Source organism: Colletotrichum fioriniae, assembly GCF_027942845.1.
Source record: "Colletotrichum fioriniae strain IMI 355084 chromosome Unknown scaffold_8, whole genome shotgun sequence".
Lineage (NCBI taxonomy): Eukaryota > Fungi > Ascomycota > Sordariomycetes > Glomerellales > Glomerellaceae > Colletotrichum > Colletotrichum fioriniae.
The window spans coordinates 1,902,556-1,929,491 of record NW_027076844.1 but is presented as its reverse complement, the minus strand read 5'-3'; the positions used below and the strand labels follow the sequence as shown (position 1 = coordinate 1,929,491).

General features: G+C 51.7%; 11 protein-coding genes across 11 annotated transcripts; 7 read left to right on the top strand and 4 right to left on the bottom strand.

Annotated features, from left to right (window-relative positions):
• Window positions 1-1,646: 1,646 nt before the first annotated feature.
• On the bottom strand, window positions 1,647-2,279 carry N0V96_007311 (uncharacterized protein; the record flags this gene model as incomplete). Its single annotated transcript, XM_053191449.2, has 2 exons — window positions 1,647-1,984; window positions 2,186-2,279. 2 exons carry the CDS (start codon window positions 2,277-2,279, stop codon window positions 1,647-1,649), a joined length of 432 nt encoding a protein of 143 aa, XP_053051011.2.
• A 626-nt stretch (window positions 2,280-2,905) lies between these two features.
• On the top strand, window positions 2,906-3,927 carry TMT1 (trans-aconitate methyltransferase 1; the record flags this gene model as incomplete). Its single annotated transcript, XM_053191448.1, has 2 exons — window positions 2,906-2,919; window positions 2,991-3,927. 2 exons carry the CDS (start codon window positions 2,906-2,908, stop codon window positions 3,925-3,927), a joined length of 951 nt encoding a protein of 316 aa, XP_053051010.1.
• Window positions 3,928-5,564: 1,637 nt separating this feature from the next.
• Window positions 5,565-6,178, top strand: cdc4 (myosin II light chain; the record flags this gene model as incomplete). The annotated part of the gene is made up of 3 exons (XM_065757990.1): window positions 5,565-5,745; window positions 5,841-6,074; window positions 6,150-6,178. 3 exons carry the CDS (start codon window positions 5,565-5,567, stop codon window positions 6,176-6,178), a joined length of 444 nt encoding a protein of 147 aa, XP_065613513.1.
• A 1,479-nt stretch (window positions 6,179-7,657) lies between these two features.
• PRD1 (metalloendopeptidase) lies at window positions 7,658-9,811 on the top strand (the record flags this gene model as incomplete). Its single annotated transcript, XM_053191446.2, has 2 exons — window positions 7,658-9,492; window positions 9,541-9,811. 2 exons carry the CDS (start codon window positions 7,658-7,660, stop codon window positions 9,809-9,811), a joined length of 2,106 nt encoding a protein of 701 aa, XP_053051008.1.
• A 787-nt stretch (window positions 9,812-10,598) lies between these two features.
• Window positions 10,599-11,569, top strand: N0V96_007307 (uncharacterized protein; the record flags this gene model as incomplete). The annotated part of the gene is made up of 2 exons (XM_053191445.2): window positions 10,599-10,624; window positions 10,699-11,569. 2 exons carry the CDS (start codon window positions 10,599-10,601, stop codon window positions 11,567-11,569), a joined length of 897 nt encoding a protein of 298 aa, XP_053051007.2.
• An 834-nt stretch (window positions 11,570-12,403) lies between these two features.
• On the top strand, window positions 12,404-13,325 carry N0V96_007306 (uncharacterized protein; the record flags this gene model as incomplete). Its single annotated transcript, XM_053191444.2, has 2 exons — window positions 12,404-12,435; window positions 12,503-13,325. The coding sequence occupies 2 exons, from the start codon at window positions 12,404-12,406 to the stop codon at window positions 13,323-13,325; spliced, it is 855 nt and encodes a 284-aa protein (XP_053051006.2).
• A 1,400-nt stretch (window positions 13,326-14,725) lies between these two features.
• N0V96_007305 (uncharacterized protein) lies at window positions 14,726-15,825 on the bottom strand (the record flags this gene model as incomplete). The annotated part of the gene is made up of 6 exons (XM_065757989.1): window positions 14,726-14,938; window positions 15,210-15,270; window positions 15,321-15,387; window positions 15,443-15,537; window positions 15,595-15,626; window positions 15,682-15,825. The coding sequence occupies 6 exons, from the start codon at window positions 15,823-15,825 to the stop codon at window positions 14,726-14,728; spliced, it is 612 nt and encodes a 203-aa protein (XP_065613512.1).
• A 710-nt stretch (window positions 15,826-16,535) lies between these two features.
• On the bottom strand, window positions 16,536-17,405 carry N0V96_007304 (uncharacterized protein; the record flags this gene model as incomplete). Its single annotated transcript, XM_053191442.2, has 2 exons — window positions 16,536-17,319; window positions 17,377-17,405. The coding sequence occupies 2 exons, from the start codon at window positions 17,403-17,405 to the stop codon at window positions 16,536-16,538; spliced, it is 813 nt and encodes a 270-aa protein (XP_053051004.2).
• Window positions 17,406-18,844: 1,439 nt separating this feature from the next.
• N0V96_007303 (uncharacterized protein) lies at window positions 18,845-20,049 on the top strand (the record flags this gene model as incomplete). The annotated part of the gene is made up of 2 exons (XM_065757988.1): window positions 18,845-19,029; window positions 19,131-20,049. 2 exons carry the CDS (start codon window positions 18,845-18,847, stop codon window positions 20,047-20,049), a joined length of 1,104 nt encoding a protein of 367 aa, XP_065613511.1.
• Window positions 20,050-21,480: 1,431 nt separating this feature from the next.
• Window positions 21,481-23,065, bottom strand: N0V96_007302 (uncharacterized protein; the record flags this gene model as incomplete). The annotated part of the gene is made up of 2 exons (XM_053191440.1): window positions 21,481-22,391; window positions 22,447-23,065. 2 exons carry the CDS (start codon window positions 23,063-23,065, stop codon window positions 21,481-21,483), a joined length of 1,530 nt encoding a protein of 509 aa, XP_053051002.1.
• A 2,010-nt stretch (window positions 23,066-25,075) lies between these two features.
• N0V96_007301 (uncharacterized protein) lies at window positions 25,076-26,023 on the top strand (the record flags this gene model as incomplete). The annotated part of the gene is made up of 1 exon (XM_053191439.1): window positions 25,076-26,023. The coding sequence occupies one exon, from the start codon at window positions 25,076-25,078 to the stop codon at window positions 26,021-26,023; it is 948 nt and encodes a 315-aa protein (XP_053051001.1).
• Between the last annotated feature and the right edge of the window lie 913 nt (window positions 26,024-26,936).

Sequence of the window (26,936 nt, the reverse complement as noted above, 5' to 3'; positions counted from 1 at the left end):
ACCTTGCCCCAGTTGAGGCTTACTCGAACAATCTCGCGTGGAGGCAAGGGAGACGGCGGCGGCGCTTCTCCTTTCTTGGGGGTGGAATGGACGAGTTCGTCGTTGGAGGACCTGGGTAAAGCTGGGGTAAGAGTGCGGAACCGCAAAACGACGAAACCAACGAATCAACGGGCGGGCGAGCGAACGACATGGAGGAACGGAAGTTTTCTGACTCTGGTATGCAGAATAGCGTGGATGGGGACAACCACACAACCTACCCGGCATTGAGCGGCACATGGATGTAGTCTGGGAATAAGGAAAGATAGTCGCGAGTCTGCTTGGCTTGACGGGAGCGAACAACAGTTTTATTTGACCGGTCTTGCAGTAGCGCCCAGCAATTATGTCCGTCGTTTGCTTCCCCGCCGGTCCAGTACTATCCAGTGTTCATGATCTACCGCGTCGAGAGTCAAGACTCCAGAGTGTACCTTAGTCGTTCAGTCCTTAGTCGTTTAGTATTCCGAAAAGGGGAAGCTGGGCTTGGTTGGTTTGAGTTTTGAGGGAGGAGGACTCGCGGAGGAGGGGAAGGGAAGCTTCAGCTCGTGTGGGGCAGGCTAGAGGTATTGCGGGGAAAGCTCTACACCTCACCACCACTTTGTCGCTACTCTTACTTTGGACTAGGGGGTGTGACGGGTCAAGGGGATGGGGAGCGTCGGGGTAGCGGATGAGGCGTGTGCGTTCCATCATTGCATGTTCAGAGTTATTGCCTACTCCGCTGAGATGCCCCATAACCCATGGCACGACGGAAAAGGACAGTGAGAATGGACAAAGGGGTTTGTGAAGTTTAGTTGGGTATCAAGTAGAGATGCAATGCTGAACCTGAAAAGATGGATTGAGTTGGTCTAAGAAGACTGTTCAACACTCCGAGGCTTGACAGTTGGACTTGGCTAGTACCTAGTCTATGCAACCTGGCTACATAATGGACTTGGCGTGGAGGCTTAGAATTGAGAAATGGACATGTCATGATGGAGTCACTTGAGGCTCAATTGGGGGGCGCCGTCGAGAGAGGAGGAGGGGAAGGGCGAAGCGGCAGATGCGGCCTCGGCATTATACGCTACCCGTTACCCCAGACTTGGCAGCACAGCCCTTGACTCGATCACGAATGGCAAAGTGACACCCAAGATCCCAAGAGCGATCGTCCTGTCGATGCATCAGAATGGTTGGAGATTTGAATTTGGAAGATTGATGGAGGGGTGGTGTGACCTTCAACGAATGCCGGTCCAAACGATGCAGAGAATGCGCCCGTCACAACTTTAAAGACGGACCAGGACGGAGCTATCTCGGCACGAGATCGCCAACGCGGCATCTCTCACGATGGGGAATCCATGGAGGATGAATGAAGGGCTCATTGGAGTTCAGAGTCTAGTACAGGGATCAACAGAACCCAAGTGCAGTTTGCTTCTATAGTCTCGCATTGGGGTCGCTGGTGACCTTCAATAGAGGAAACTAGTATTCATTCATCTCGTAACAGCATCTCATCTCAGGAACCCCTCGTTCAGTAGGCCCTCCTTCCCATACTCCAGAACGGTCCACGATTTATATCACGAGTCAACCGGACAAACCTCCAGGCCGATCAAAGCTTCCCCGCAGCCTTCATCGCCCTCTCACCGTCAACGAGAACACACCACCCCTCCCCGCCGCGGGTACCGCCCCCTGAACCCGGCAACAACGGCCTCGAAGCCGCCCTCGCCGCGCGCGTACTCGAGCACCGCGTCGTCAAAGGTGCCCGGCTGCAGCCAGACGGCGGGCACACCCAGCTCCTTTGCTTCTTGCAGGACCTTGAGGGTTGCGGGCGGCGGGGTGATGATGGAGACGGCGGTGTCCTTGGGGTGAGGCAGGGCTGTGAGGTTGGGGAGGGCCGGATAGTCTTTGCCGAGGGCGTTGACGGTGCTTGCGGTCGGGTTTATGGGGGTTGCGGGGATGGAGTGGTTCAGATACCAGGCGAAGACTGCATGGGATGTTAGTGACGATTGAAGTTGGAGATCTCAAGAGAGTGAAGTGAGTGAGAGTGAGAGTGAGAGCGGGAGTGAGGTGAGATTATTGAAGTGAGATGAATGTGAGTGAGTGAATGAGTGAGTGACAGCCCCTCGAGCTAAGACCAAGTTTAAAGCAGCTATCGAACGGGAATAAGCAGCGGGGAACAACGCACTCTTATTGCCAAACTTGGCAGGGTTCGAGCTGGCGCCCACCACCGCAATGAACTTTTGCGAAAAGAAAACACGGGCCGTGGCTTCGGTCGACATATCGGGCACTAGTTTCGGGAGGGACCAAGGTGTGGAAAGTGTGTTTGAGGCGCGGGAACGGGCGTTGTTGAAGAGCGAGGAGGACGGAGATGGAGGGGTTCCTCGGGCGGGCGACTCGGAGGTTCAAATGGAGTTTCGAGGAGCCAGGCTGAGAGCTCCGACCCCCGAGCACGTCAGTGGGGACCCTTTGGGGGGCGGCCGAGGCGTGCGGGCCACGGCTGATGACGCGACCTGCCACTGTAAGTCTGCCATACATACCACGGAGCCGCGGCTACTACCTGCCTTATTCTAGAATCTTAGTCAGGGCTGGGTTTCGATATGTGAGATTGAGTCTGTGAGGCCTTCGAATGCCCTCGTGGCCATGTATCATAGCAGGTTTCTTTGACGGTCTTGTTCCGGATAGCCGTGGTCCCTGAATCGTCGGAAGGATCCCGCCCGAGAGAAGCATGGGAATAAAATGGAGGATGGCCGCCGTCTTTTTGGTCAAAGAAGACGGGTGCGACTACACGCATTACACATCATTGAGTCTTGATTGGACCATCAACCAACCCACCAATCTCGCTAGGGCCAGCAACTACAACCTTGCAGCTTCACTATAATAACTTACCTTCCTTACACGGCCAACGATGTCTGTTTTTGCGTACGTGGGCAAACTCATCTTGGCAGCAGAATTCCAAATGCCATCGGCCTCAAGCTGACATGTGATTACAGACGTTCAACCTTTTCGGCCGCAGGCTATGCGGCCTTCCGCCCATCCTACCCTGCATCACTCTTCAGGACGGTGCTGGCGTATCACAACACTCAGTCGACAAGCGGCACGGCGCTGGACCTGGGCTGTGGCCACGGCCTCATCTCGCGAGAGCTCAGCCCGAGCTTCGCTCGCGTCATCGCCATTGACCCTAGTGCGGGTATGGTGAAGCAGGCATCAGACTCAACTTCGGACCCAAAAATCACCTTTCGCCAAGCCAGCTCCGAGGATCTGTCGTTCATGGCCGACGCCTCGGTAGACCTCGTGGTGGCTGGCCAGGCGGCGCACTGGTTCAACTACGATAAAGTGTGGCCGGAGCTGGCGCGGGTGGTCAAAAGCGGCGGCACGCTGGCGTTTTGGGGGTACAAGGACAATATCCTCGTCGGTTTCCCGGCTGTCAATGATATCTTTATGCACTTTTGCTACGGCGAGGGAGAGTCGTCGCCCGGCAGCGGGGTGGAGACGATGGGGCCGTACTGGGAGAAGCCCGGGCGGCAGATCCTGCGGGACAACCTGGCGGCGGTTGTGCCCCCCGAGTCGGAGTGGGAGAAGGTGAAGCGCATCGTGTACGACCCGGACAGGAAAACTTCACAAGCCGATGCCAACACGGAGGCGATGCAGCCGGAAGACCCGCGGGCGGCGTGGCAGCAGCGCAAGACGATGAAGCTGGGTGAGTTTGAGGGTTATGTGCACACTTTCAGCGCATACCGCGGGTGGAAAGACGCGCACCCGGACTTGAAGAGCCGAGCGGAGGGCGGTGCGGAAGGGGATATTGCGGATCTGTTGTTCGATCGGTTGTTGGAGACGGTGCCGGAGTGGAAAGCTGCGGGGGATAAGTGGCGGGATATTGAGGTTGAGGCCGTGTGGGGGACGACTATCATCCTGGCCAAGAGGAAGTGACGGCTCCAGATTCTACCTGTAGATAGAATGTGACGGGATCGAGAGAGATCCTGGAGAATTGCTCCGTTTGTGCCGAAGCAGAAGTGGATTGACTCGCAGGTCGAGCCTGATATGGCAGTCCAAAGAGTCGGGACGAACCGCAACGTGCAAGTTTGGTTCGATTGAGAGTTTAGACGGTCTGGGTATCCATAGTTCAGCACAATTCGAATTTAGTACAAATAAACATCTGTACCTGTATCCGTAGATTAACGCAAGGTAGTGTAGATTGTGTCGGCTCACCGTAATGAAGGATGTCGATAGGGTTTGTGCAAGTCTCCAGCCATGGCAGAATATTGGAAGATGGAGTCGTGGACCATTGGGCAGGTGGACATTGGGACTGGGCAAAAAAGGCAAGGGGGGCAACAACTCATCCGAGAGCCGTGATTGGCTGTGGCAACCTGGCAAGATTGAGAAAGAGGAGCCCCCGGCGGTGGTTGCCCCGTCAGGTTTCAGGAGTTTTGGCCTTGTGTTACAAAGGCGCACTGTGTTTGTAGGAGGAAGGCACCACCCACGTACAGTTAATTAGTCGTATCCATACCTGCCGCACTTTTGTAGGTAGACGGTAGACCGCCTCCCAGGGGCCCTCGATAGTTTTGGGTGCCGGTGCACACCGCTGCTGCCAACGCCAGCCCAAAACGCATGAATAACGGAGACTGGGAATGCCCATGGCCCATGACGCTTCCAACATAAGGCCGATTGGGTGTGTGTGCACTCGATGCATTGGATAAAAATAATACTGAGCCTGAGGGTACATGACAGATAGCGGAAGGTGGTGACCGACTGACAGACTGGGGGAAGGAGACGAAGAAAAGGGAAAGTGCAAGCATAAAGTGTTTCGACTGGCAGACAGCAACCTTCAAGAAACATCATCACGACTCTACTCTGTCTTTTTTTTTCATCCTGTTTGATAACCCAAGGCAAATAACTCTTTAACCTGTTGTTTACTTCCTCTCCCCCCACGTACATACCACATACCACCTCACACAGACCAAAATGGTGAGTCTCTATCCCTCCAATCCGGGCCCTCTCCCCTCTGTTGCTTTTTTTTTGTTGTGTTTTCCCCCGCGGACGGCGGCACCCCTCCTATCATCGGCCGGAATGTAAACAAAGGAAATCGATCCAGCCATTCAGCGGCTTCCCTACCCCCCCTTTCGAGTCTTTCGACCCCTTTCGACCCTTTGATGGCCGACGAAAAACAGCCTTAGCGCCGGTTTGGTTCAGCGGCGAACCTTGCAGCAAAGGGCAACACACAGCAGCGCAGTACTACTAGCACCCGACGCTGCCAGCAGCAGTACCACCACCACCAGCGCCATCCACCAGCCAACAGGAGCAACCCAAACAACGGATCGGACACCAACTGCCAGCGCAGCTAGCCAAGGAAAGAAGATCAGCGCCAATTTTCCCGCGCAAACTACTGGACCATTCAACATACGGCTGCATCACGACATTCCTCAACCTGCAACCGTTCTTCCCGATTTTCCACCTCTACATTCCATTCTTGATAATTTCACAATCACCCTGCGAAACGTCACTCGCTCTCTACCGCACATCGCGACCCTCCAATTCTGCGCAAAACACAACCACACAAATATATCACAATGTCTTCTAACCAGTACGACGCTCAGGCTTCTACCAACTACAAGGAGGCCTTCTCCCTGTTCGACAAGCGCGGCAACGGCCGTGTCGCCATCGACAGCTTGGGCGACCTCCTCCGCGCCTGCGGCCAGAACCCTACCCTGACCGAGATTCGCGACCTCGAGAAGAACGTTGGCGGCGACTGTGAGTTTTGTCCCATGCGTCCACCGCGCATCGGACACCGGTGTATACCATCAGCATAGAGACAAGGTACTGACCAGCGATGATTGCGCGCGCAGTCGACTTTGAGACCTTTCAGCGCATTCTCAACCGCCCAGGCGGCTTCCGTGACCCCGGCGAACCCGAGGAGTACTGCCGCGGTTTCCAGGTCTTTGACAAGGACATGACGGGCTTCATCGGCGTCGGCCAGCTCAAGTACATCCTGACCAACCTCGGTGAGAAGATGTCCGACGACGAGGTCGACGAGCTTCTCAAGGCTGTCGACACCAGCTCTGGCCAGGTCAACTACACCGGTAAGCCATCATCTTTCAGCATGCTGGTTGCATCGCAAGCATTGAAGACTGCGTTTACTGATACCCGCGTAACAGAGCTTGTCCGAACCATCCTCGCCAACTAGATTCATCCAGCGAGCGAGCATTGTACGAACAGATCAGAGGAACGAGGCGGAGGCAGTTTACGAAAGAGAAGACAGAGACACTTGCATGGCTGGCACGATGGGAAATGGCGTTTGCTTTTGCGTTGCGATTGCGTTGTTCGCTATTGTAGGGAATTTGGGTATTCTGGAGTTCAACCCTGCCTCCTCAGAGGCGTTGCTCCGGACCACACGACACATGTACGGGACTGAATAGAGCCGATACCAAAAGAAATAAATACCATGATACCAACATCACTGCGCGTGCGATCCTCGCATAAGATGGATGTTTACAAAGCGGTCAGGGGTTGTACCTGTTTGGAAGCGTATGCTGGGACGAGAGTACAAGACATCGCGATACATCCACTGCGTCATGTTCTTGACAACGAAAGACTGAGTGCGAGGCACGTTTCCTTGCGACGCTACGGCTAGGTATGCTACGGCCTCTGCGATCTAGTCATGTTGATCCGTCGGCCTCAGCCATGATGTCGCACCAGGCCTTGGCCCGTCTGCCCAGCAACAAAGGACCCCGCACATTCTGGTAGGTACAATCGTCTTCTTATGTAAGCTCGCTTCCGTCAGGCGATGTGGCCTGCATCCTGGACCTGGAACATTGCGGTACCGAATGTTTCCAACCGATAGAGATCCTTCAACTGAATCGCCCTTACCCCTCAAAATACTCTATTCTTTGATATTATAATTGCTGAAGAGTCTCTGGATGTAATCGTGTACTCGTTGAATACATTTGCAACGCCTTGCAGCAAAGTGCAAAAGTAGATGCAGAGCGTGGCTCCTGATGGTACATCGAGACCCCGCTTGCTCCAGCGTGGGGCGTTACAGCCCGGAACGTCGTAGCGCCGGGAGCTCGAGGTGAGCTCCCCTGGCAGGCCGCGACTGCCCGCCAAGGAAACCTCCAACTGGAAGGTGAAAGAGAAGGGGACCCCGTCGCATTCCGTACTCGTCAGGATTAACGTAAACCTTCATCCACTTACACTATCTGTACACACATACAAATCGTCCCGCAAACTACCTTACCAGAAGCTTGCTGCAAGTCACCGCTCTTCAGTCCACTCTTTGCGTAGCTACATGTACCTTCGCGCTTAACCTCGCCTGTCACTTACCAACTTACGGCATCGACACCTCCACCTGCATCCATCCGCGTCTGCCCCGTGTCCAAGACTTGGGTCCCTGCAGCTGCTCCTCCTCCTCCCCTCCCGCCCCGACGCACCCAACTCACCGACTGATCGAACCGTGTTTCGTCCAGTAGCCGTGGCGTCCTCCAAGCGTCCCCTCCTCTCCCTTACCTTCTTCCTCATATTCCTCCTCACAGCTCTCATCCTGGCGGCCCCAAGAGCAGTCCCGAGAATTACTTCTCTCTTTGCACAGCTACGCTTCAAACCAGTCCAGCTACCCCTCGTCGCCACTCCATCTCTATCGACATACCGACCCTTGGTGACCGCCGCCATGACTGTCCCCGACAAGTACAAGTCGCCGCCCCAGGCGCCCCCCGTCTTCACCGGCACCAAGGAGTCCATCGTCGGCGACTCCAAGAAGATTTGCGACCAGACTCGCGCCCTTCTCGACAAGCTCGTTGCCGATTACCCCGCCGACAAGGCCACCTTTGAGAATGTCATGAAGCCCATCGCCAAAGACGAGAACGAGAGCGGACTGTCGACCCGTATCCTTGGCTTCTACCAATATGTCTCGAGCGACGCCGCCCTCCGCGAGGCCTCGACCCAGGCCGATACCATCATGGACGAATTCTCGATCGAGGTGAACATGAGGGAGGATGTCTACAAGCTCATCGAGGCTCTCCACCAGCGCAAAGACTCAGAGAGCCTGGACCCCGAGAGCTTGAGGTTGCTGGAGAAGGATTACAAGAACTACATCAAGATGGGTCTGGGTATCCCCGCTGGGCCCCAGCGTGACCGCTTCAAGGAGATCAAGAAGCGTCTCAGTCAGATCCAGATCGAGTTCACAAAGAACCTCAACGAGGAGAACGGCGGCATCTGGTTCACAAAGGAGGAGCTCGATGGTGTTTCAGAGGACGTCCTTGACGGTCTTGAGAAGGGCACCGGCGAGAACGAGGGCAAGCTCAAGCTTTCCTTCAAGTACCCCGACCTCTTCCCGACTCTCAAGTTCGCCAAGAACCCCGAGACAAGACGCAAGGTCTTTATCCAGAACGAGAACAAGTGCAACCAGAATGTTCCTCTTTTCCAGGAGGCCATCATTCTCCGTGATGAGGCTGCCCGCATGCTCGGCTACCCCAATCACGCTGCTCTGCGCATCGAGGACAAGATGGCCAAGACCACCAAAACAGTGAACGACTTCTTGGGTGATCTTCGCTCTCGTCTGACCGCCGGTGGCGCCAAGGAAGTCGAGCACCTCCAGGAGCTCAAGAAGGCTGACACTGACGCCCGTGGTGTTGAGAACGATGGCAACTACTACCTGTGGGATCACAAGTTCTACGACCGATTGATGATTGAGAAGGAGTACAGCATCGATGAGAACAAGATCGCCGAGTACTTCCCCATCACCTCAACAATTGCTGGCATGCTCAAGATCTTCGAGGAGCTCCTTGGCTTCGTCTTTGTTGAGCTCAAGCCTGAGGACCGCAAGGCCCTCAGCCCCACTGGCAAGGGAGAGGATATCGCATGGCACGAGGATGTCATTATCTTCAGTGTGTGGGATGATGCTTCTGAGGGAGAAGGATTCGTTGGCTACCTGTACCTCGACCTGCACCCTCGCCAGGGCAAGTACGGCCACGCCGCCAACTTCAACTTGCAGCCCGGCTACTTGCAAGCCAACGGCTCGCGCAGATACCCCGCCACTGCTCTGGTCTGCAACTTCAGCAAGCCCACGCCCAAGAAGCCCTCACTTCTCAAGCACGACGAGGTCGTCACCCTATTCCACGAGCTTGGACATGGTATCCACGACCTTGCCGGCCGCTGCACATACAGCCGTTTCCACGGCACAAGCACCGTCAGAGACTTCGTTGAGGCGCCATCGCAGATGTTGGAGAACTGGTGCTGGACCCCCAGTGTTATCAAGGCGCTGTCGCAACACTACGAATCTGGCGAGAAGATCCCCGATGACCTCATCGAGAAGCAGATCTCCACCAAGCACGTCAACGCTGCTCTCTTCAACCTGCGCCAGCTCCACTTCGGTACCTTTGACATGACTGTCCATACCCCCGAGAGCCATGAGGCCATCAAGAAGTTGGACTTGTCAGCAACCTACAACGAGCTTCGCGGCCAGATCGCTGGTATCAAGGGCCCCGAAGCTCAGGGAGAGAAGAGGTATGAAACCCCATTAAATTCCAAAGGACACAATACTAACAGATATAGCACCTGGGGTAACGGCCAAGCCTGCTTTGGTCACTTGATTGGCGGCTACGATGCCGGCTACTACGGCTACCTCTCATCCGAGGTCTACTCCACCGACATGTTCTACTCCGTCTTCAAGGCCGACCCCATGAACGGCAAGGAGGGGCGCCGCTATAGACACACTGTCTTGGAGAAAGGTGGCAGCCAGGAGGAGATGTTGACCCTGGAGCAGTTCCTTGGACGCAAGCCTAGCACCGAAGCCTTCTACAAGGAGTTGGGCATCCCGCAGTAAGGGCCCTGATCGTAATGCCACGATAACGAGACGACGCCAGAATTGTATCTAATAGTACCAGATCGCGACTGTGATCACCCCCAGGATGCTCGCCTCCTAAGACAAAATAAAAATAAAAATAACTATTGAAGATTCTGAAGTCCCAAGCTAGCGTGATGACCTTTCCTCAACGATGTAAGGCTTTTGATTCTCGTACCTCAGTGGCTAGATCATGCATAGGTACGTCAGAGCAAGGTGGGAAACTGCCTGTAGATCGAGTCTTCAAGGGCTGTTTGGCCTCATGATAACATGGGAGTAATTCTCTGAGGCCAGATGTCGTGTCTGATACGATGTACCAAGCACGTCACGAGGTAGGGCAGTTGAGTACATTTCTCTAGCTTGGGTAATGAATATATCATAGGTTGGTAGGGGTCTTCGTGTTTCGGGTGAATACCCACTTACGAGTATTTAGAGAACTCACTTAAGAAATCCTTTCCACGAGAAAACGCGTCCAACACGCCCAAGGGGGCGCTCCTTCCGTTGCTACTGAGAATTGGGCTGTCACGGGAAGAGGAAGGCAAGGAGGGTCGACTCACATCCTTCCGATTCCAGACCTTCCGGGTTTACCTCTTCTTCCTCTACACCACCTTCGCGGTCTAATCGATCCCATTCTCACGGCCCCAATTCCCATAGACCTTCCCCATCTCACAATATCATTGTCCTTTTCCCATCTTGCCCTCCATTTCTCTCTCACCCTGAGATTCCTCATCACCTGAACAAGCTGGTCGTCGTCGCCAAATGCATCACGATGGCTAAGAATAAAGCCAATTACGAGTACGCGCACCCAAACTCCGACTTCATGTTCCCTTCTTCGCTCAGTAGTCATATATCATGCTAACATGGTACAGGATCACCAAGTCTCGCATCATCAAGTTCATCGTCGGCCGGGACAAGGTCGAACACAGTGTTCATGAGGCAGTCATCAGTCCCCTCTCCAAGCCACTCCGAGCCCTCGTTACCAATGGTATGAGGGAGTCTGTGGAGGGCGTCGTTGTCTGGGCCGACGCCGACTCCGACACTTTCGCTCTATTGATGGAGTTCGCCTACACCAAGGATTTCACCATCATCGATGAGAAGAAGAAGACAGTGCGCAGTATCGAAACGGCTCAGTCGCTCCAACTTCGCGTAATCTACTACGCATGGCACTCAGAGAGCGGAGGGAGCATACCAGGGGACCTTGATCCAGCTTGGCATCGCCTCATTCACACCTGGTACTCCGAAGAATTGGCTATCAATCATATTCACTCGAGAGAGTACTTCATGTCGCATGCACGAGTCTATATCTTGGGCGATCGGTACATCATTCACGGTTTGATGGATGCCTGCATCGAGAAGTTGCGTCGTATTCTTCTTCGCCATCCATTTACCCACGAATTCGCGCAGATCATCTGCGACCTCGTCGTCTTCATCTGGCCAAGAACATTGCCAAATGACCAATTTCGAGACGTACTCATTGACTACCTGCGCATTGAGTTCGACAGAGCCTTCAAAGTTCCCTGCATCGTCAAAGTCTCGGAACAAATTCCTGAGATCTACACTGAGGTTCTCAATCGCTCACCCAAAGTTCAAGAGGACCTGGCTGAGTGTGATCGTTTCGTGGCCATGAATCTAGAACCTAGAAACCGCAAGCCGCTGTATCACAAACCCAGTTCATCACTCAGAGATTCCGCATCTGCTCAGCCAGACAGAGGAAAGAGAAAACGCTTGCTGCGATTCTAGTGAGGGGAGGAGCAAAGGATGATACATGTGGCCTTGGAGGCCAGGGACCTTGCCGGAGGAGGATTCTATCGGAGGGCGGTTGCGACTGTACTACAGAGAGGGCCTAACACGATGCGAACTGTTACTTGGGTCTATAACTTGAGTATCATCGCATCACGATACTAGTTCTCTTGCGACGCCTTCAGCCGTCTTCTAATAATCAGAGGAACAATGCATTCTTTCTTTACTTGAAAGAACCTAGAAATACAGACCGGTCATCAAAGAATATTCACGCTTTTCATCATCCGCTAGTGCAGTGTGTGTGACTAGACTTTGTCATGATGTGAAACAGCTTAGCCTCGTTCCTGAGGATCTACCGACAAAGAGCTGCCATCTCATGCAGATAATTATAGACGCCTCTCTTACAAGGTATGTGTAGGTACGATACCTTAGAGCTATTTCACATTGTTTCATTCCTACCACCTACCAGTCGATGAAACTTGCCAACGCTACTGGAAGCCGTGATAGTTACATACTTACTTTAAACTCATAAACCCTATGAAGGGCGCAGAAGACTTGGAGCGCCGCTCCTACAGGATCGACCATTGAAATCAACGAAAGATCAAGAATATTATTCATTAGGAATAGACCGTGCATCTCCTTCTGAAATCAGCTCCTAATTTCTTTCGGAAAGAACGGAAAGCTTGAATTGAGTTCCTTCCATCCATATTTCAACACGGGAGTCGCGACTTCCTGCTTTCCCTGTTCTCTCCCTCCTATATCTATGGGCCTTTTTCGCGGCCAGCCTGACTCTCACCTCTACATCCACACACACCTTCGCCCGCCAACGTCACGATGTCTCTCAAACGAAAGAGAGGAATCGATGAGTGAGTTTTTATCTTCTTCCGCCAGAACAAAAACATTCTGGATTGGATATCTGATAACATTCTATAGAATCATCGACTCCCGGGTTGTCACTTTCATCATTGGCAAAGGCGACTCGAAGCGCGAGTTCTGTGTCCATGAAGGAGCTTTTGCCTGCCTTTCGGCGCCTCTTCAAGCCTTGCTTACTGGCGGTATGAAAGAGGCCCTCGAGGGCAAGATCATTTGGGACGATATCGAACCTACAACCTTCCGCCTTCTTTTGGAATATGCATACACTGGTTCCTACCCTATACCCTACCCCGGAAAAAGGAACGACGACGAGCGCGGTTCAAAGAAAGATGGAGACACTAGAGAAGACATCGAAGAGGATCGCTCACTACGACTATGGATCAAGAATTCAGCAGAGGAAGACAACGAACGCCACGCAGTATTGGAATTTTGCGAGGAGCACTTCTCCAAATATGTAGTCAGTGAAGTGACTCCAGCAAACAGGGTCCATTCGGCCCGGAAGCCTGGATTTGAGGTACTGGATTCAACAATCATTGTCGAATTGGATCACCTCTTGAAGCCATCACAACTCTACATTCTCGCCGACAGATATCTCATCGATGACCTCAAGGAATCATGCCTCAACGATATTGGCCGAAAGCTGTGCAACGCAGATGGAGACCGCACGCTAATGGCACACGTGTGCTCCGTACTTCGCTTCCTACATGCGCAGACATTACCACAGGACAAACTTCGGAAGCTATTTTTACGATTCCTCATTGCAGACATGAGATATGCAATGGCATCTGAAGGTGAAGACCTGATCCGCGACTTTGCGGACTACGCTGTGGAACTACTACTTGAAATCCCCTACACCTACTGGAAAGAACTTCAGGATGTGTGAGAGGCACCAGGCGCCTAAAGCTATTTGGGGACAGGATACTTCATTCAACGGATTTTATCAAAAGGGACGCAATGGAATTTCGGTGGACGCTACGTTAGAGTGATAAGGTCAATTCAGAGGCGAGCTAACATTGCAATTCGCCGGACACGTCTCGGGGAAGCATGACATCAAAAGGGTCCATCGTTAGGACGAGGACGTTTGCATTTCATATCTTTCAGATAGTCTTCTTTTCAACGCACTTCATTAGCTTTTTTCGTTAATCAAAACACCCGATCAAGGGATGAACGAATTTCATCGAGACCTCTTCCACAAAGAGTCCTTCAAAACTGGAATACAGAAGATTTTGTCAGGTAAAATGAGTGCCTGGAAAGAAACATGTATTTTGCCTATGCGAATGTTTCAGAACTTTCATGACGTGTTGACTAAAATAGTTAGCTGTTTTCATCCAGAATCCATATTCAATGTTCGAGTCGTTGCCCAAAAGAATGCCGCTTCGTAATTAGCTTGCTTCCAAAAACATTCGATTGCCCAAGTACTCCTTTCCTTCTTCCCTGTCATGAACTTCTAGAGAGCAAGATCCTCTTCTGTCGCCAATTGTTCTTACCATTGCGCCATTCCTCGATCAGTGGTATATCCAGAACTGAACTGGATTGCAAAAAGTTAATATCACGTACCCTTTAAGCTCAGGCCTACTTCTGGTGGGAGACGCCACTGTTGAATGGCCAGTGAGATGATGCCGGGTCAGATGACGTCCCTCTGTCAGAGAAAACCACACCCGACGGGGGGTTACCTTTAGTGGATCCATGACTCCTAGGGGTGAAGTGCATGAAACTCAAGTGTGCAATGTCTTTCTGTGAGTCTTTCTGAAATTAAGAACCCTCAGAGCTGCGAGCAGGTGGGCTTGTGGAAGGAGGTATCAGGGTGTTCTTCCTTGTTTGCAACGTGGTTGAGAGTTTCAGTCCCTCTCATCACGTAACCATGGTGAGTTGCCAAATTCCACATCTTTTCCCTCTGGTACACGTATGTTTAGTAATTCTTGAAATTTGAGGTCATTCGTGCTTAAGCTCGAGTTACTCTTACAATTGAATTTCATTACAAGGCACCTTGGTCTATTATACTGCCACCAGGATTTTCTCATTAAAGACTTTTCTGACCCATTTAAGCAAATAAGTGTCAAATGAGGATGTTGGTCAACAAAACTTTTTATTGCCCACTAGGAATAGAAATAATAATCATAGGGCTAGGTAGGATACCTATAGAGCGCCAATCGACTTTTTCACCTACTTGCTAAGCCATAGTTCATTGACTCCACGACACCGCCATTGCTACTGGTGTGGCTGAGGACTGATCGTCAATGAAGGTTCCACGTCTTCTCTTGGAGTCCTTAGTTTGTTGTCTCTCTATAACGCCTCATAGTCCCTTCGAGAGACAGTCACATTGGAGCAGGTTGTTCCACCACGAGTCGCACTCGGGACGCGGAAGCACTCGTTTGGACAGGGAGCGCTTGCGTTGTACTGCCATGAGAAGAGAGGATCCGTCTCGTTGGTCAGGATCTGTCCGATCATGGAGGTCTGGTAGCCAGGCAGCTGGCGAGATTGCTGGAAAACGTCATACTAGATGAGCATGTTCAGCAGGGGTGCCCCAATATGTTTCTGTTCCAGGGGCTCTTACACTGCTGAGAGTCATGACGCCCCAGCCGACGTTGTAGTTGTGTTGGATGGTGGTTCCATAGACGTATTCTGACAAATCGGTGTTAGTTGTCGACGGCAATGACAGTTGCGGGGGATAAACTTGCCTTTGAAACCCGCCCATCGGATTGCACTCGCGCACTGTGAACCGTTAGTTACCGATGCTGCTAGCTTCCTGGTGACTTGAAGCACATACCATTGGACACGACTCGGCGTTCGTGTAGATCGAGAGGTCTCCCCACGCGGCATAGATCTGTCTATTGAGAATGTAAGCCGCTATTCTTGAACAGAAACTTGTGGGCCTTACGTTGGCGTCATGCCCTGTTCAGCAAACTTGGCCGTGCATGCGTTGATGGCGGAGATTTCTCCGTGAACTGGAAGTCTTGTTAGTAAGTCGTCGCTGCGATTCTCGTGTTTCCCATTACGTACTTGTAGGGTCACCAGTCCGGAAGTTTGCTCCCTCGCAGACGACTTCATCGCTGGTGTGGTTTACGATGATGGTCCCGAATGCGGCAAAGGGGCAACTGAGAGGATCTTAGTCAAATTCGGGAGTCAACTTTGAACCGAGGGTGGCTACGTACGGTCCGCTTTGCCGGAACAGAGCCTCGTTTGCCTAGCGGAAATCAGCATATGGACGGTAACGTAGAACGCGAATTCAGTATGCTAACCTTCTGCATATACTCGACTCGCTTGGCTGCTGGGATCGAGTTCACGGTAAGACCAGACATATCCTGGTCATCATTGGGGACGATGAAATGTGCCGATCCAAAGCCCATGACACCCAAAGCCAGTAGTACATGTGAAACAAGCATCTTCAAGTCTGATAGGTGATAGCGATCTAACAAGGAATCGAGAGCAAAGTTGATCAACTCACAGATGGCTGATACCTTTTTATGGCAGCCAGAGCTACGTGTCTCGAAACGGAAAATGCCATTGTCGGCGACTTCCCTCAAGAGATAAGGGTGGTCGGGGAAAAGTGGAGAGCCACGCGGTGTCATCCCGACATTTCGGAACCATGGACCACATCGTGCCGGACATTGAAGCTATCACCATGCACAACCCCGCAGTAACCCCACCCCCGTCGACATGGATATGTGTTAGTGCCATTTCTTATCACTGACGTTTTGCGGTGACCTCCTTGGCATCGCCTCGCATGGTGAAGATATCGGCCAGAGATACCGGTGTCGGCTGTTTTGCGCCGGGAATAGGTTTTGAGTGGTATGAGGTGCCCGCTTTCCCAGTACTATCGTATAGGCAATCTGTCAAACAATGTCACGGACCGAGGCTATAAAGGGATGCAAAATGAAGTGATGGGCCCAAGAGAAAATTTCAACGCATTGGCATCATACTTCCGGGCAAGAATGACGTGAACTCGATATCTTTGTGATCTCCCTATGAACGCCATCTACCCCTCAAACTCTGAAGAAGAAGCCTTGATAATCTGTCGAGCCCTCTCCGTGATGAAGACAATCTCCTACCCTCCCAAAGCTGTCCCCCATAGACTCTGTAACACATAAGACCCTTAGTCGTCAGTTGGAGTAGCTACATTTGGCAACTTGTCGGGAAGTTGGCGGCTGAAAGCTTCGTCACGCAGGAGCGTGCTCCTGAACTTCTGATGATGTCTCGAAGTGGGGAGAGTGGCAACGAAGTAATCCAGGATGATGCCGCGGATCTCATTGCCGGGAGCGCAACTAGCGCCATGCCGAATAGAATCCCAGACAGTGAACAGATCAGCCACGGTGTTCCCATTGAGAGGCATGAAAAGAAGGCACTCGCGGAAGTGCGCTTTGCAGAGATCCTTCAAAGGATGGATATCGTATGTGTACGTCACGTTCCAAAGGGAGATGTGTGCGTCGAGGGTGTCAAGACGAACGTAGTGGCCAGGGACTCTCTTTGTCTCGATAGCTTCTTTGTGGACCCATTTGTCGAGCTTTATGTAGAGACACTTGAATTCGCGTAGGAAGTCCATGCCAGAATCATGGATGAAGGATGCGTCCTCTGACCACTCATCTCCCCGCTCGAGCTTCTCATAGAGTGAAAGCGAAACGCTGGCTTGGTCGGAGGCATAGGGGTGGGCTTTGAGACCATGAACGGTGTAGTCTTGGCGATAGGCGGACTCCACCAGTCGAGTGAATGTAGCCTCATCGATATCCCTCAGGGTGATTGAAGCGGAATTGAGCTGGCCTCGTCCAGAAGTCGGCGTACGCACAAACTTTGGGGAGAGGAATTCCATCACAGCTTTGGGAACCGCGAAGGACTTGCCACTTTCGCCGACACGATATTCGATTTGCGGCGAAGCGAGAATCCTGTACACAGACAGTCAAGTCAGCATGCGCTGTGCGGCAATTTATGAGACTACTTACTTTTTCATGCTAAGCATAGGTAGAACCATGTTGACCACTGTGGTCCCAAACGGGGAGAAGATCTGGTGGCGTCTCAGAATGTTGCTGTCGGTGATGTAAAGAGATGACTGTGTCTCAACGATCCGACGTGAATTTGCCGACTTCGTTGATCGCCTCGACAGCCTCTGAATTCAGAAAACTCAAAGTGAGTCTCATGCAAAGCTGTGTATGATTAAATAAAGAAAGAACTGCTGTGGACGAGGGAAGTGCCAGAGGAAGAATCAAAGGAGTCGGCGACTTAGAAGTTCCGGTAGAGGCCTCGGAATTTGACGCCTGAGGTTCGACTTCCTCAATCATCACCTTCGTCAAAGGGAAGAAGCCAACAAGACCTTCCTTCCGCTTTGAGGACTGGAAGATTTACAGTTTTTCTCAATTCTCATTCAACCTGTGTGCATACCTAGCTGAGATCAGATAACCTCGAAGCCATTCACGCAGCACATCTCAGTCTGTTCCTATGGTTTATGACGTCTCAGCAACAATACAAACTCTGGGTTCCAGGAGGGAGCTGAATCAAGGTAGATCACCATACTTTTACTGACTTGGTAGGCCGTCTACCAGCGCATTTACACTGAGGTATCGCAGAGATCTGATATGGTATAATCGTCACTGAGTAGGGCTTCACCTGAGGAGGCCTGAGGTGCGTATGTCAATCAACCGCGCCTAAGTGATTTTCACTGTTTGATCACGTGCCGTAAGTTCCAGATTGTTCCATCTTCATGATAAGAGTGCCCCTGATCTCACTTTTCGCTTCATTCTACCTTTTCTTTTTTGCTGTTCTGTGGCGATGAATGTCCTGCAATCTCCAGGGGGTTGCCACAAGCTGCGGTTGCTGTCCGAATGAGCGCAGCTGCGCCATTATGACTTTGGGTTTTCGAGGCGTCACTTGGTCAGAAATTGAACGCTCGACGGTTTGTGCGTTGTGGCAATGCATGATGAGTCGAGGACTGTGCCGTTGTCGCTCTCATGAAGTTTCCCGAGTTACCGGTCTAAAGTGGAGACTCGCCGGCGGTGCGGGTTCGGCTACTAAGGCCGGCACTTGTTGACATGTCCCCGACGCTTTGTGATGCCGTCAGCAATTGAAGGCGTTCTGATGTTCACTGCAAATTGCGCCTCAATTCAAACTCGAGGGTCATGCTTCCATTTATGTGCCATCGACAACTAAATACATGACGTCTCCAAGCACTCATTATCCGATCATGTTGTCCATGGTACAAGGTTTCGTATCTTGTTTCGTACTCGGCTTGAACCTCGCTATGGCCCTCTAAACGCGAAACCGAGGTGCATGCGACTACAACTACCGAGCCGTTCCCACCAGCCAGCAACACTTCTCATCCCAACCCCGCCTGTTTCTTCCAACGCAACATCCGCTGCGACACTCGAGCACCCAAAGCAACTCAACTCAACCCGTCGCCGCGCGCCTGGCTCAACGATGGCCGAAGATCAGAATACCACGGACGACTCACATCGCGTCCCAGAGCTGCCGCTCCTCTCAAAGGTCAGGTACGGCGCTACGGCCTTTGCGATCCAAAATCTCTTGGTGAAGCCCGCGCTCTTTGTTCGCGATGTCAAAGCACATGTCATCCCGCCTGAGAACCGTCCAGAGATCGTGAAGACGTACGAATGCAGGCCGTACCTACCCGTCAGGTGCGTTTTCTTATTTCACCTCATTTTTGAAAAATTCCCATCGCACTGGCGCAGATATTGACACGTTCCAGAGTCTTCTTCCCGAAATGCTTTGACAAAACGTCCAAAGACAAGCTGCCGGTTCTCTTCACGATCCATGGTGGTGGATTCGTGCTCGGTACGCCAAATGACAACGACGATTGGAATCAGACGTATGCTTCGCAGCATCACTCGATTGTCATTGGTCTCAATTACGCCAAAGCTCCGGGTAACCCGTTCCCCAAGCCGATTCACGACTGTGAGGAGCTCTTTCTCGCCGCGCTCAACGATGACTCGCTTCCGTTGGATCGTACCAGAGTATCGTTGGCCGGCTGGTCTGCGGGCGGGAACCTGACTCTGGCGGTCGCGCAACTGGAGACAGTCCGGAAGCATCTCACTTGCATCGTCCCATTGTACCCGGCGGCTGATCTCTCCATCACGGGAGAGGAGAAGGCCCCGACGCGACAGTACAAGCCTGAGCTCGGAGGCTTCCGTGCAAAGGAGAAGGACTTCTTGCAAGGGATTGCACCAGTGTTTGACTGGGCTTATAAGATCCCCGGCGAAGACAGCCGCAACCCGCTACTTAGTCCCACCTTCGCGCCAAAGGAAGCTCTACCTAAGCAAGTCTTCATGATCGGCTGCGAGCTGGACATGCTTGCCCAGGAAGGTCAAAGGCTCATTCACAGGCTTGCGGGCCGCCCACCGCCGCCAGCAAAGGTTGGAAAGCCTGAAGTTGTCGGCGAAGGCGAGCTCGTGCTAGACGACGAGGTTTACCACTTCGAGGTGTCTGGCGCTGACGGAAGCCGCTACCGGTGGCTGCTGGTCCCGGATACGGTCCATGGCTTCGACCAGCATCTGGACGGCATTGTACGTGATCCGGTTCTGCTCGAGGACGCCAAAATCAAGACGCAAAAGACCATCAAAATTATCGGAGAATGGATCCTTCAAGCTCCTCCTATCAGCGAAGCTTGATGTATGTTTTGGATGAGACAGGCGCGGAACTTATTTGTATGGCGGTGCTGGCGTCGAAGAAGTCGATATGACCATGAAGGGATGTCAGCTGCGAGGCTTCTCCTAGTTACTTTCTGCTTTATTCGATACTCTGTATGTTATGTACTTGCGAATATGTTTATATGAATGTTACAAAGTATTTAATTTCTTCATTTGGCCGATATCGCCATTAGACTACGGATTGTATCAAACAGATGTGAGTTGATAATCAGCACCCACATGCCCACGTTATGAATCCCCTGGGTCTTAGGAACAGAAAAGGAGAGGCTAGGATCTTTGGGTGTGTTTCCTCTCAGGCTTCCTAATATACAGTTCTCTTGAACTAGATAGATATCTTTGCCTACCGCGCGGCAAGCTCATTCCCACTCGTACGGCCCACAGAGCAAAAGTTCGACCTCCAAAGGAAGGGGAATCACAGGAATCTTTTACTAGTCATAGGTATAACGATGCAGCAATTTCTCACAAGACTCGAAAGACACGATCTATGCAAGCGAGGCCTTATGAACGAGACATTTCTCGCTACGTCATAGGCCTTGCTAATCAATTATCATCCTAATCCGTATGATGAGGTGGGCCGCGTCCATGGGCGAACCCGGACAGTCGAGGCCACTCTCCAATCAAGGTATCAGTCAGTCCTTCCGCAATGACTTACATAATTTTCTCGCAGCACGCAGAATGTATTTTGTCTATTACTCTTGATTATGTTCCCATAATATTCAAAGGTACGAGCGCTCGCAGGCCAGAGCGATTCAGAATGGTCGATTAAGTTCCTGGTTCGAATCCAGGTCGTGCCCTTTTTGTCCTTTTGTGTCTCGCTTGGTTCATCGTAACTCAGCTCTAGTCAACTGTGACGACAAGCGACTACGCGAATCTTATTCGCAAGGAAGCACTTGAGTCCCCTCGACTTTGATATATCCCTTTGCATATCCCGAAGGCTGCTCGGGCTTTGCAGACGAGACCCTTTCACGATGAGCCTACAGATCCTGATGATCCCAAGTCTTAAAAAAGTCCGGTACCCATAATGGTCTGTAGCCAGTTGCTGTGGCAAAAGGTCCAAAGTTTATATGATGCAGAATGCGGTAATCTACTCCCAAACTAAGAAAGTTTTTGACATGGCCCCGCAACTCACGTACTTCTTGATACACGTGAATATCGAGATAATAACATCCCCTTCTACAAGAGCGTAGTTGAGAAAACAGTTCTTGCAGCAAGAAGGGGCCATGCTTCATGAGTAGTAAAGGCGATCTCGCGCCTCATGATTCGAAACTTGGAACGAAGTTTTTACGGGTGTGTAACAGATTTGTTGACAACGAAAGAAATCACGACGGAACCCGTGTTGTTTGTTTAAGTCGGACTTGATTCACTATCTAGTTTCCCCTTTAGTCAGCTCAGCTAACTCGAAACTACCGTACCAGGCGCCGGCATCTTGAGATTGATCAAGTAGTCGTCTACAACGCGTGAGGCATCACCCTTCAGCAAATAGCTTGTATGCCCAGATCCTTCTCTGAGAAGTAAAGTTGCGTTCTGAAACTCTTCCATCATACCAGCCGCATACACTAGGCTCGTCGCCGGATCAAACCTTGAATGTACGAGCAAGATGGGCGGCGTGTCCTTGATATTCAACGCTGTCCGAGGATTCGTAATCTTGACCGGGTACCCGGTGCAGTCAATCACCCGATGCCAAAACTCTCCCATGCCTGGCGTAGTCGTGAAAGTCCGGGTCATATCAGCCACTCGCTGTACTTCGACATGATCCTTGGCAGCGAAGAAATGTCCGTCCTGGCACTGCACATTTGTGATGGATAAAGAGCGAGAGTCGGTAAAAATGTCGCCAGATAGTAGACCCGGAGTAAAGAAGGAGCCATTCCCAGTGGCCCCGAGCTTGAGCATTTCGGCAAACGTTTTCCGGTCTTGAGGGAACTCCAAAGTCGACCGTGCAGAACCTATTACGTTGTTTGGTGTGGCAACAGGCAGGCAGCCGGTTTTGACGGTCCCGTCACACTCAGCGGCTTTGAGGTTCCCCGCGCCCGCGACTTCGAGGATCTTGTTCCATGTCTGTCGGATGTCTTGTCCTCCTTCTCCGCAATTAGTAGCGTTAGCTTCGCAGAACCGGAAGAATGCCTGGATGGTGGCGTCCAAGGACGTGGCTTGTGTCATGATGTTCGAGGCGAAAGACCCAGTGTGCTGCAACATCCCATCAAGCGCCATGGCACGGATTGCCGTGGGGAACAGTGCAGCATACTGAGCCCCGAGCTGTGTTCCATATGACACTCCGAAATAGTTCATGGGTTCACCACCAGTAGCTGTCTAATGTCAGCCGCTCCAGCCAAGACAAAGATGATAGGTCATAGATCTTACCCACACGGACAGCCTCCATGTCCTTGGCGACGAATGTTGTGTCCATGTTGTCGAACACTGGACCAGTCATTGCCCGGCAAGACTCACCCACAGCTTTGTTGTAGTTGAACAGCTTCTGGAAACCCTCCGGCGTAGTCGCATCAAACTCGCTTGGCTGATTGGCCAGATTCGTGTCACATTTCTGCGGTGTACTCAGACCAACACCTCTGGGGTCCATTCCAATGATGTCGAATGACTGGCGTACCGCGTCGCTAATGTAGATCCCTTTCGAAGCCATCCGTGCGACCATGCTCGAAGCTGCCCCTCCAGGCCCGCCGGGGTTCACGAACAGATTTCCGATGCGCTTGCCCTGCGCCGGAAGTTTGACTATTCCCAACTGAACTTGAGGGCCTCCAAGGTCATTGTAGTTCAATGGAACCGAGAAGTTTGTACATTGAAGTGCTGATGTGGCGTTGTTGCCTTTGAAAGGTCGAATGTCGCCGGGACAAGCTGCCCATACTATCGGTCCCTGAATCTCCTGATGAGCTGGTCCGACAGGTTGAGGAATCTTGACGGCCGTCGCAGCGATGACGAATGCCACGACGCCCAAGAGCAGGTGGGAGACCTGTGAGTCCTTCATCATAAGCTAGCTATTCGTGGACGTTTGACAGTCTTGAGATCCCGAACTCCCCATGAAAGATTGCCGTGTCGTAGGTTGAAGTGATGGTTCACGAACGCGATGGGGAGGGGAGGGTACGGACGAGAACATTCTTAAGGGTTGAGTTCGATCCCCATCAGATTGGGTTCGTCGGGAAACATGCTTTTGATGTGCTCCTGGCAGGCAACCTTGAATCAAGAACCACCCCCTGAAAGTGCCGCTTGTTACTGTATTGGCCTTGCGACGACACCGATTTTCGCTTTTTGTTTGTGGCCGAAGTGTCTCGCGCCTGTTACAACTTCTGCCTGGCTGCCCATAAGACAGTTGCCATAGGAAGGTTGAAACTGGTCTGCAAGGAATCGGGACCGATTAGAGTTTGTGTAAGCTTCCTAAAAAAAGCTTATCACGGCAACCATCCCGCCGGCTGTATGGAAATCGTAAGAAGCTAGCAGCGGTGCCAGGAGCGGAAATTATCTGCCTATGTACGCCGTAGTGCATCTGCGACCTCTTTGGAAAGAGTTGTCGCGAAGACGACTTAATTGCGGGCAGCAACGAACGCTTCATCTTGCACTACACAATTGAAGATCGAACGATCAGGTTGGTGTCCTGGCCGAACCAAGCTGTTGGAACCCGCGTAATTCGAGTTCATGACTCCAGTCCAATCGGTATGCACCGTGCACGCTTGTTTATTTGCCTCGCACTGTCCCTGACTGTTGAAACAGACAACCTTTGGGCTTTTCATACATAATGGCATTATCTCATTGCCTCGGGCATTTGTAGCATAGTCTACTCATAGGCCACTAGAGAGCGGGACGCAAGTAGCACAACGTGTCGTGGCTATACCGACGTCGCACCTGTAAGTTTACTAGCCCCGCCTTGTTGAACCCCCTGATGTCTACCTGGACAGTGCCATCGGGTGACCACCAAAGCCCAAACTCATGCGGCTACGGCTTCCTGTAGAAGAACCTTCGAGAGCAGGGGTTATCAGGCAGTGCAATTGTAGTATTACGCCGGGAAGGCGAAAATAGGCGCGTCAAGGCGGGAGCATCATAGCGCGCCGGGGTCAACCGATATAATATATAAACGTTATGCGATTTCGTCTCTAGGTGAGCAATGACACTGTAGATCATCTTTCAACTCATTTCGCCATGCTGCGTAACACTTAGTACGATCAAGACATGCAATTCGGTGAAGGAAAGTAGGAATGTGTAGCAGATTTCCCGACAACGCTTGCGGCCTCGTTTACTCGTTCAGATATCTCACAAGTTATGGCACGCAGAAATGAGCATACGAAGGGAGTGTTCTCTTTTGAACCCAAGCGAACGATGAATAGAGAAGCATCTATCAAAGGAGCTCATGTACGTGACAGCGCTCGTGACAGGCCTCTCGTAGAGTGCTGATGCTAGTTCTACTTTTTGTCGAAATGATTAACTCAAGCTTATGATGCTGGTCAATCGAATTTTGGTTCGCAGAGCCCAACGAATTACAGTAAGTACTTGCTCTTCTGGCGGGCTGTCGCCTGGTCACAATACGAGCATCGAGATGCGGAATGGAGATGCAGTGTTTTTGGAAATGGGTAGTAGGAACGAAAGTCTTGCTAACATACCCACAAAACCAATGGGTTGATAATAGAGATTATATAATCCAAATTACGCGATGAGAGGCGTTGCCTCGGGTGAAAGATGCCATCACGACGCCGACATAACGTTTCAGAGCTTACTAATTGGTTGCGGACTAGTGACAAAGTCTGGTTTCTACAAATGGCGATTTGTGTACGTCCTAGTGGGTTGTCCGCAAACTCCGCAGCGGCGCAGATCTCCGCAAGAACCCTTAGCCATAGTTTAGATATAAAGGCTGTAGAATGATGAACAGGTGTCGTGGTATTACAAACTACAACTTTCGATTCAACGGACAAGCCAAGGCGTTCGTCTCGGATTCTTTTCTAGCCAATTTCGAGGATTACGATATTTCGAAGTTTTGTCTACAACCACCATGACCCCTACAATCCTGATCGCCGGCGCGACGGGCAACACTGGCCGAAGTGTCGTTGAGACTCTTTCCCGTTTTTTGAGCAATAGCGATGCTTCGCCTAATACCCGCATCCTTGCTCTAACGCGTTCCATCGATTCGCCGACCGCTCAGCACCTCGCAAGTCTCCCTAGTGTTACAATGATCGAGAAGAACTGGGTCGATATCAATGCCTCTTGGCTGCGCGAACAGAACGTCATCAAGGCTTTCATCGCATCACACAACGGTCCGAGCCAATTCGCCGAGGAATCGACCTTCCACCAGGCTGCACTGAAGGCCGGCGTACAGTACGTCGTGCGCATCTCCACAACGGCTGCCAACGTCCGTCCAGATTTCGAGGCCTACTACCCGCGAACTCATTGGGCTATCGAAGCGATGTTGAGTTCGCCGGAATTCAGAGAACTCAAGTGGACATCCCTACAGCCAAACATTTTCTTCTCGGCACACCTATACAGTGCGGTTGAGTTTGTCAAAGAATACCGTCAAACGAAGAAGCAGGGAATCCTGAAGCTCATCGCCGACAAGGACGCACCTGTAGGCGCAATAGACCCTGACGACATTGGCATTTTTGCTGCTCATTTACTGTGGAATCAAGATCCTTCTCGGCATAATGGGACGAAGTATATTCTGAACGGGCCTACGGATGTGACTGGTCGAGACATTGTTGAGTGGGTTGAGGAGGCAATTGGGGAGCCCGTGGACAACGTCGAATTCAGGGATGTGTCTCTTGTGGACGCCATGGTATTGGCAACAAAAGAGTCCAAGAACGTAATCTCGTCGATCAAGGCTGCTCCGGTCACTCTGTGGGAAGGCAAATGCCCGGCGTCAACCACAAGCAAAGAAGTCATCGAAATAGCCGCACCCAGCCGTTCAGTCGTCGATGCGTGGAAAGCCCTCCTGTCTGCAATCTAAGAATACTTTGATTGGCATCAAGTGTGCGCTTTGGAGGGCTAGAGTTCGCAATTGCGATCTGCACCTGAGCCAAAGAGTCGAAGAGTTATTTCGTACATGGCTTCTGTCCTATAGATAGAACCAAACTGATAGTCCGGTTTACTTATCACATTAGCATCATTCCGATGTTTGTTTTCTGAACCAGTCTGATGTGCGTCAAGGTACCGAAGGAGCCGTGTAAGCGAGCAAGCATCTGAAGTTCACGTTGCCGGAATGAGATCACCACGACACCTAATTGGTATTATTGCCCCGCACAACGGGCGACATCCACGTCACGATTGGTGCATACATGAGGTGCATGATTGGCAAAGCGACCGGTGAATCACGAACCCCTCACTTGTGCAGCTCAGTCGGTTTCCGTCGGAATACCTACTGGGTCTGTCACGCAGTCTCACAATCGTACAACTCCATTTGAGAGGCTCAAGCTAGATGAAAGTCGACAGGCGGACTGCCAAGCCTGAACCCCTCCTCTCCTGCAGCCAGCTCGATCTAGTCTAACGTGAGCGGGTGTAGCCGAACAGCTCGTGTGCCCAGTGCTACGCTGGGAGCGATCTCCCCGGGCCGACGGTGATAGTTCCGGATCATACGCGATCGAAATAGCCGTATCATGACTTCCTGGAAGTTGTGGGCTTCTGAGTAGGAGTAATACAGACAACATAGTTTCATCGTTCCTCGTCCCTCGCCAAGTTTAATGCGATAGTCATTCCGGCGACATTGTATCTTCCTTCTATGTCGTGGATAATTGTTGGTCTGCCTTGCTCTCAAACAAAGGGGTCGATCAATGTTGTTCGACATTGGTTGTCTGTCAACTCGTTCCAGCCCAAGTACATTGACAATCTCTCCTTATTCCCCCCATCACAGGACGTATGGCAAT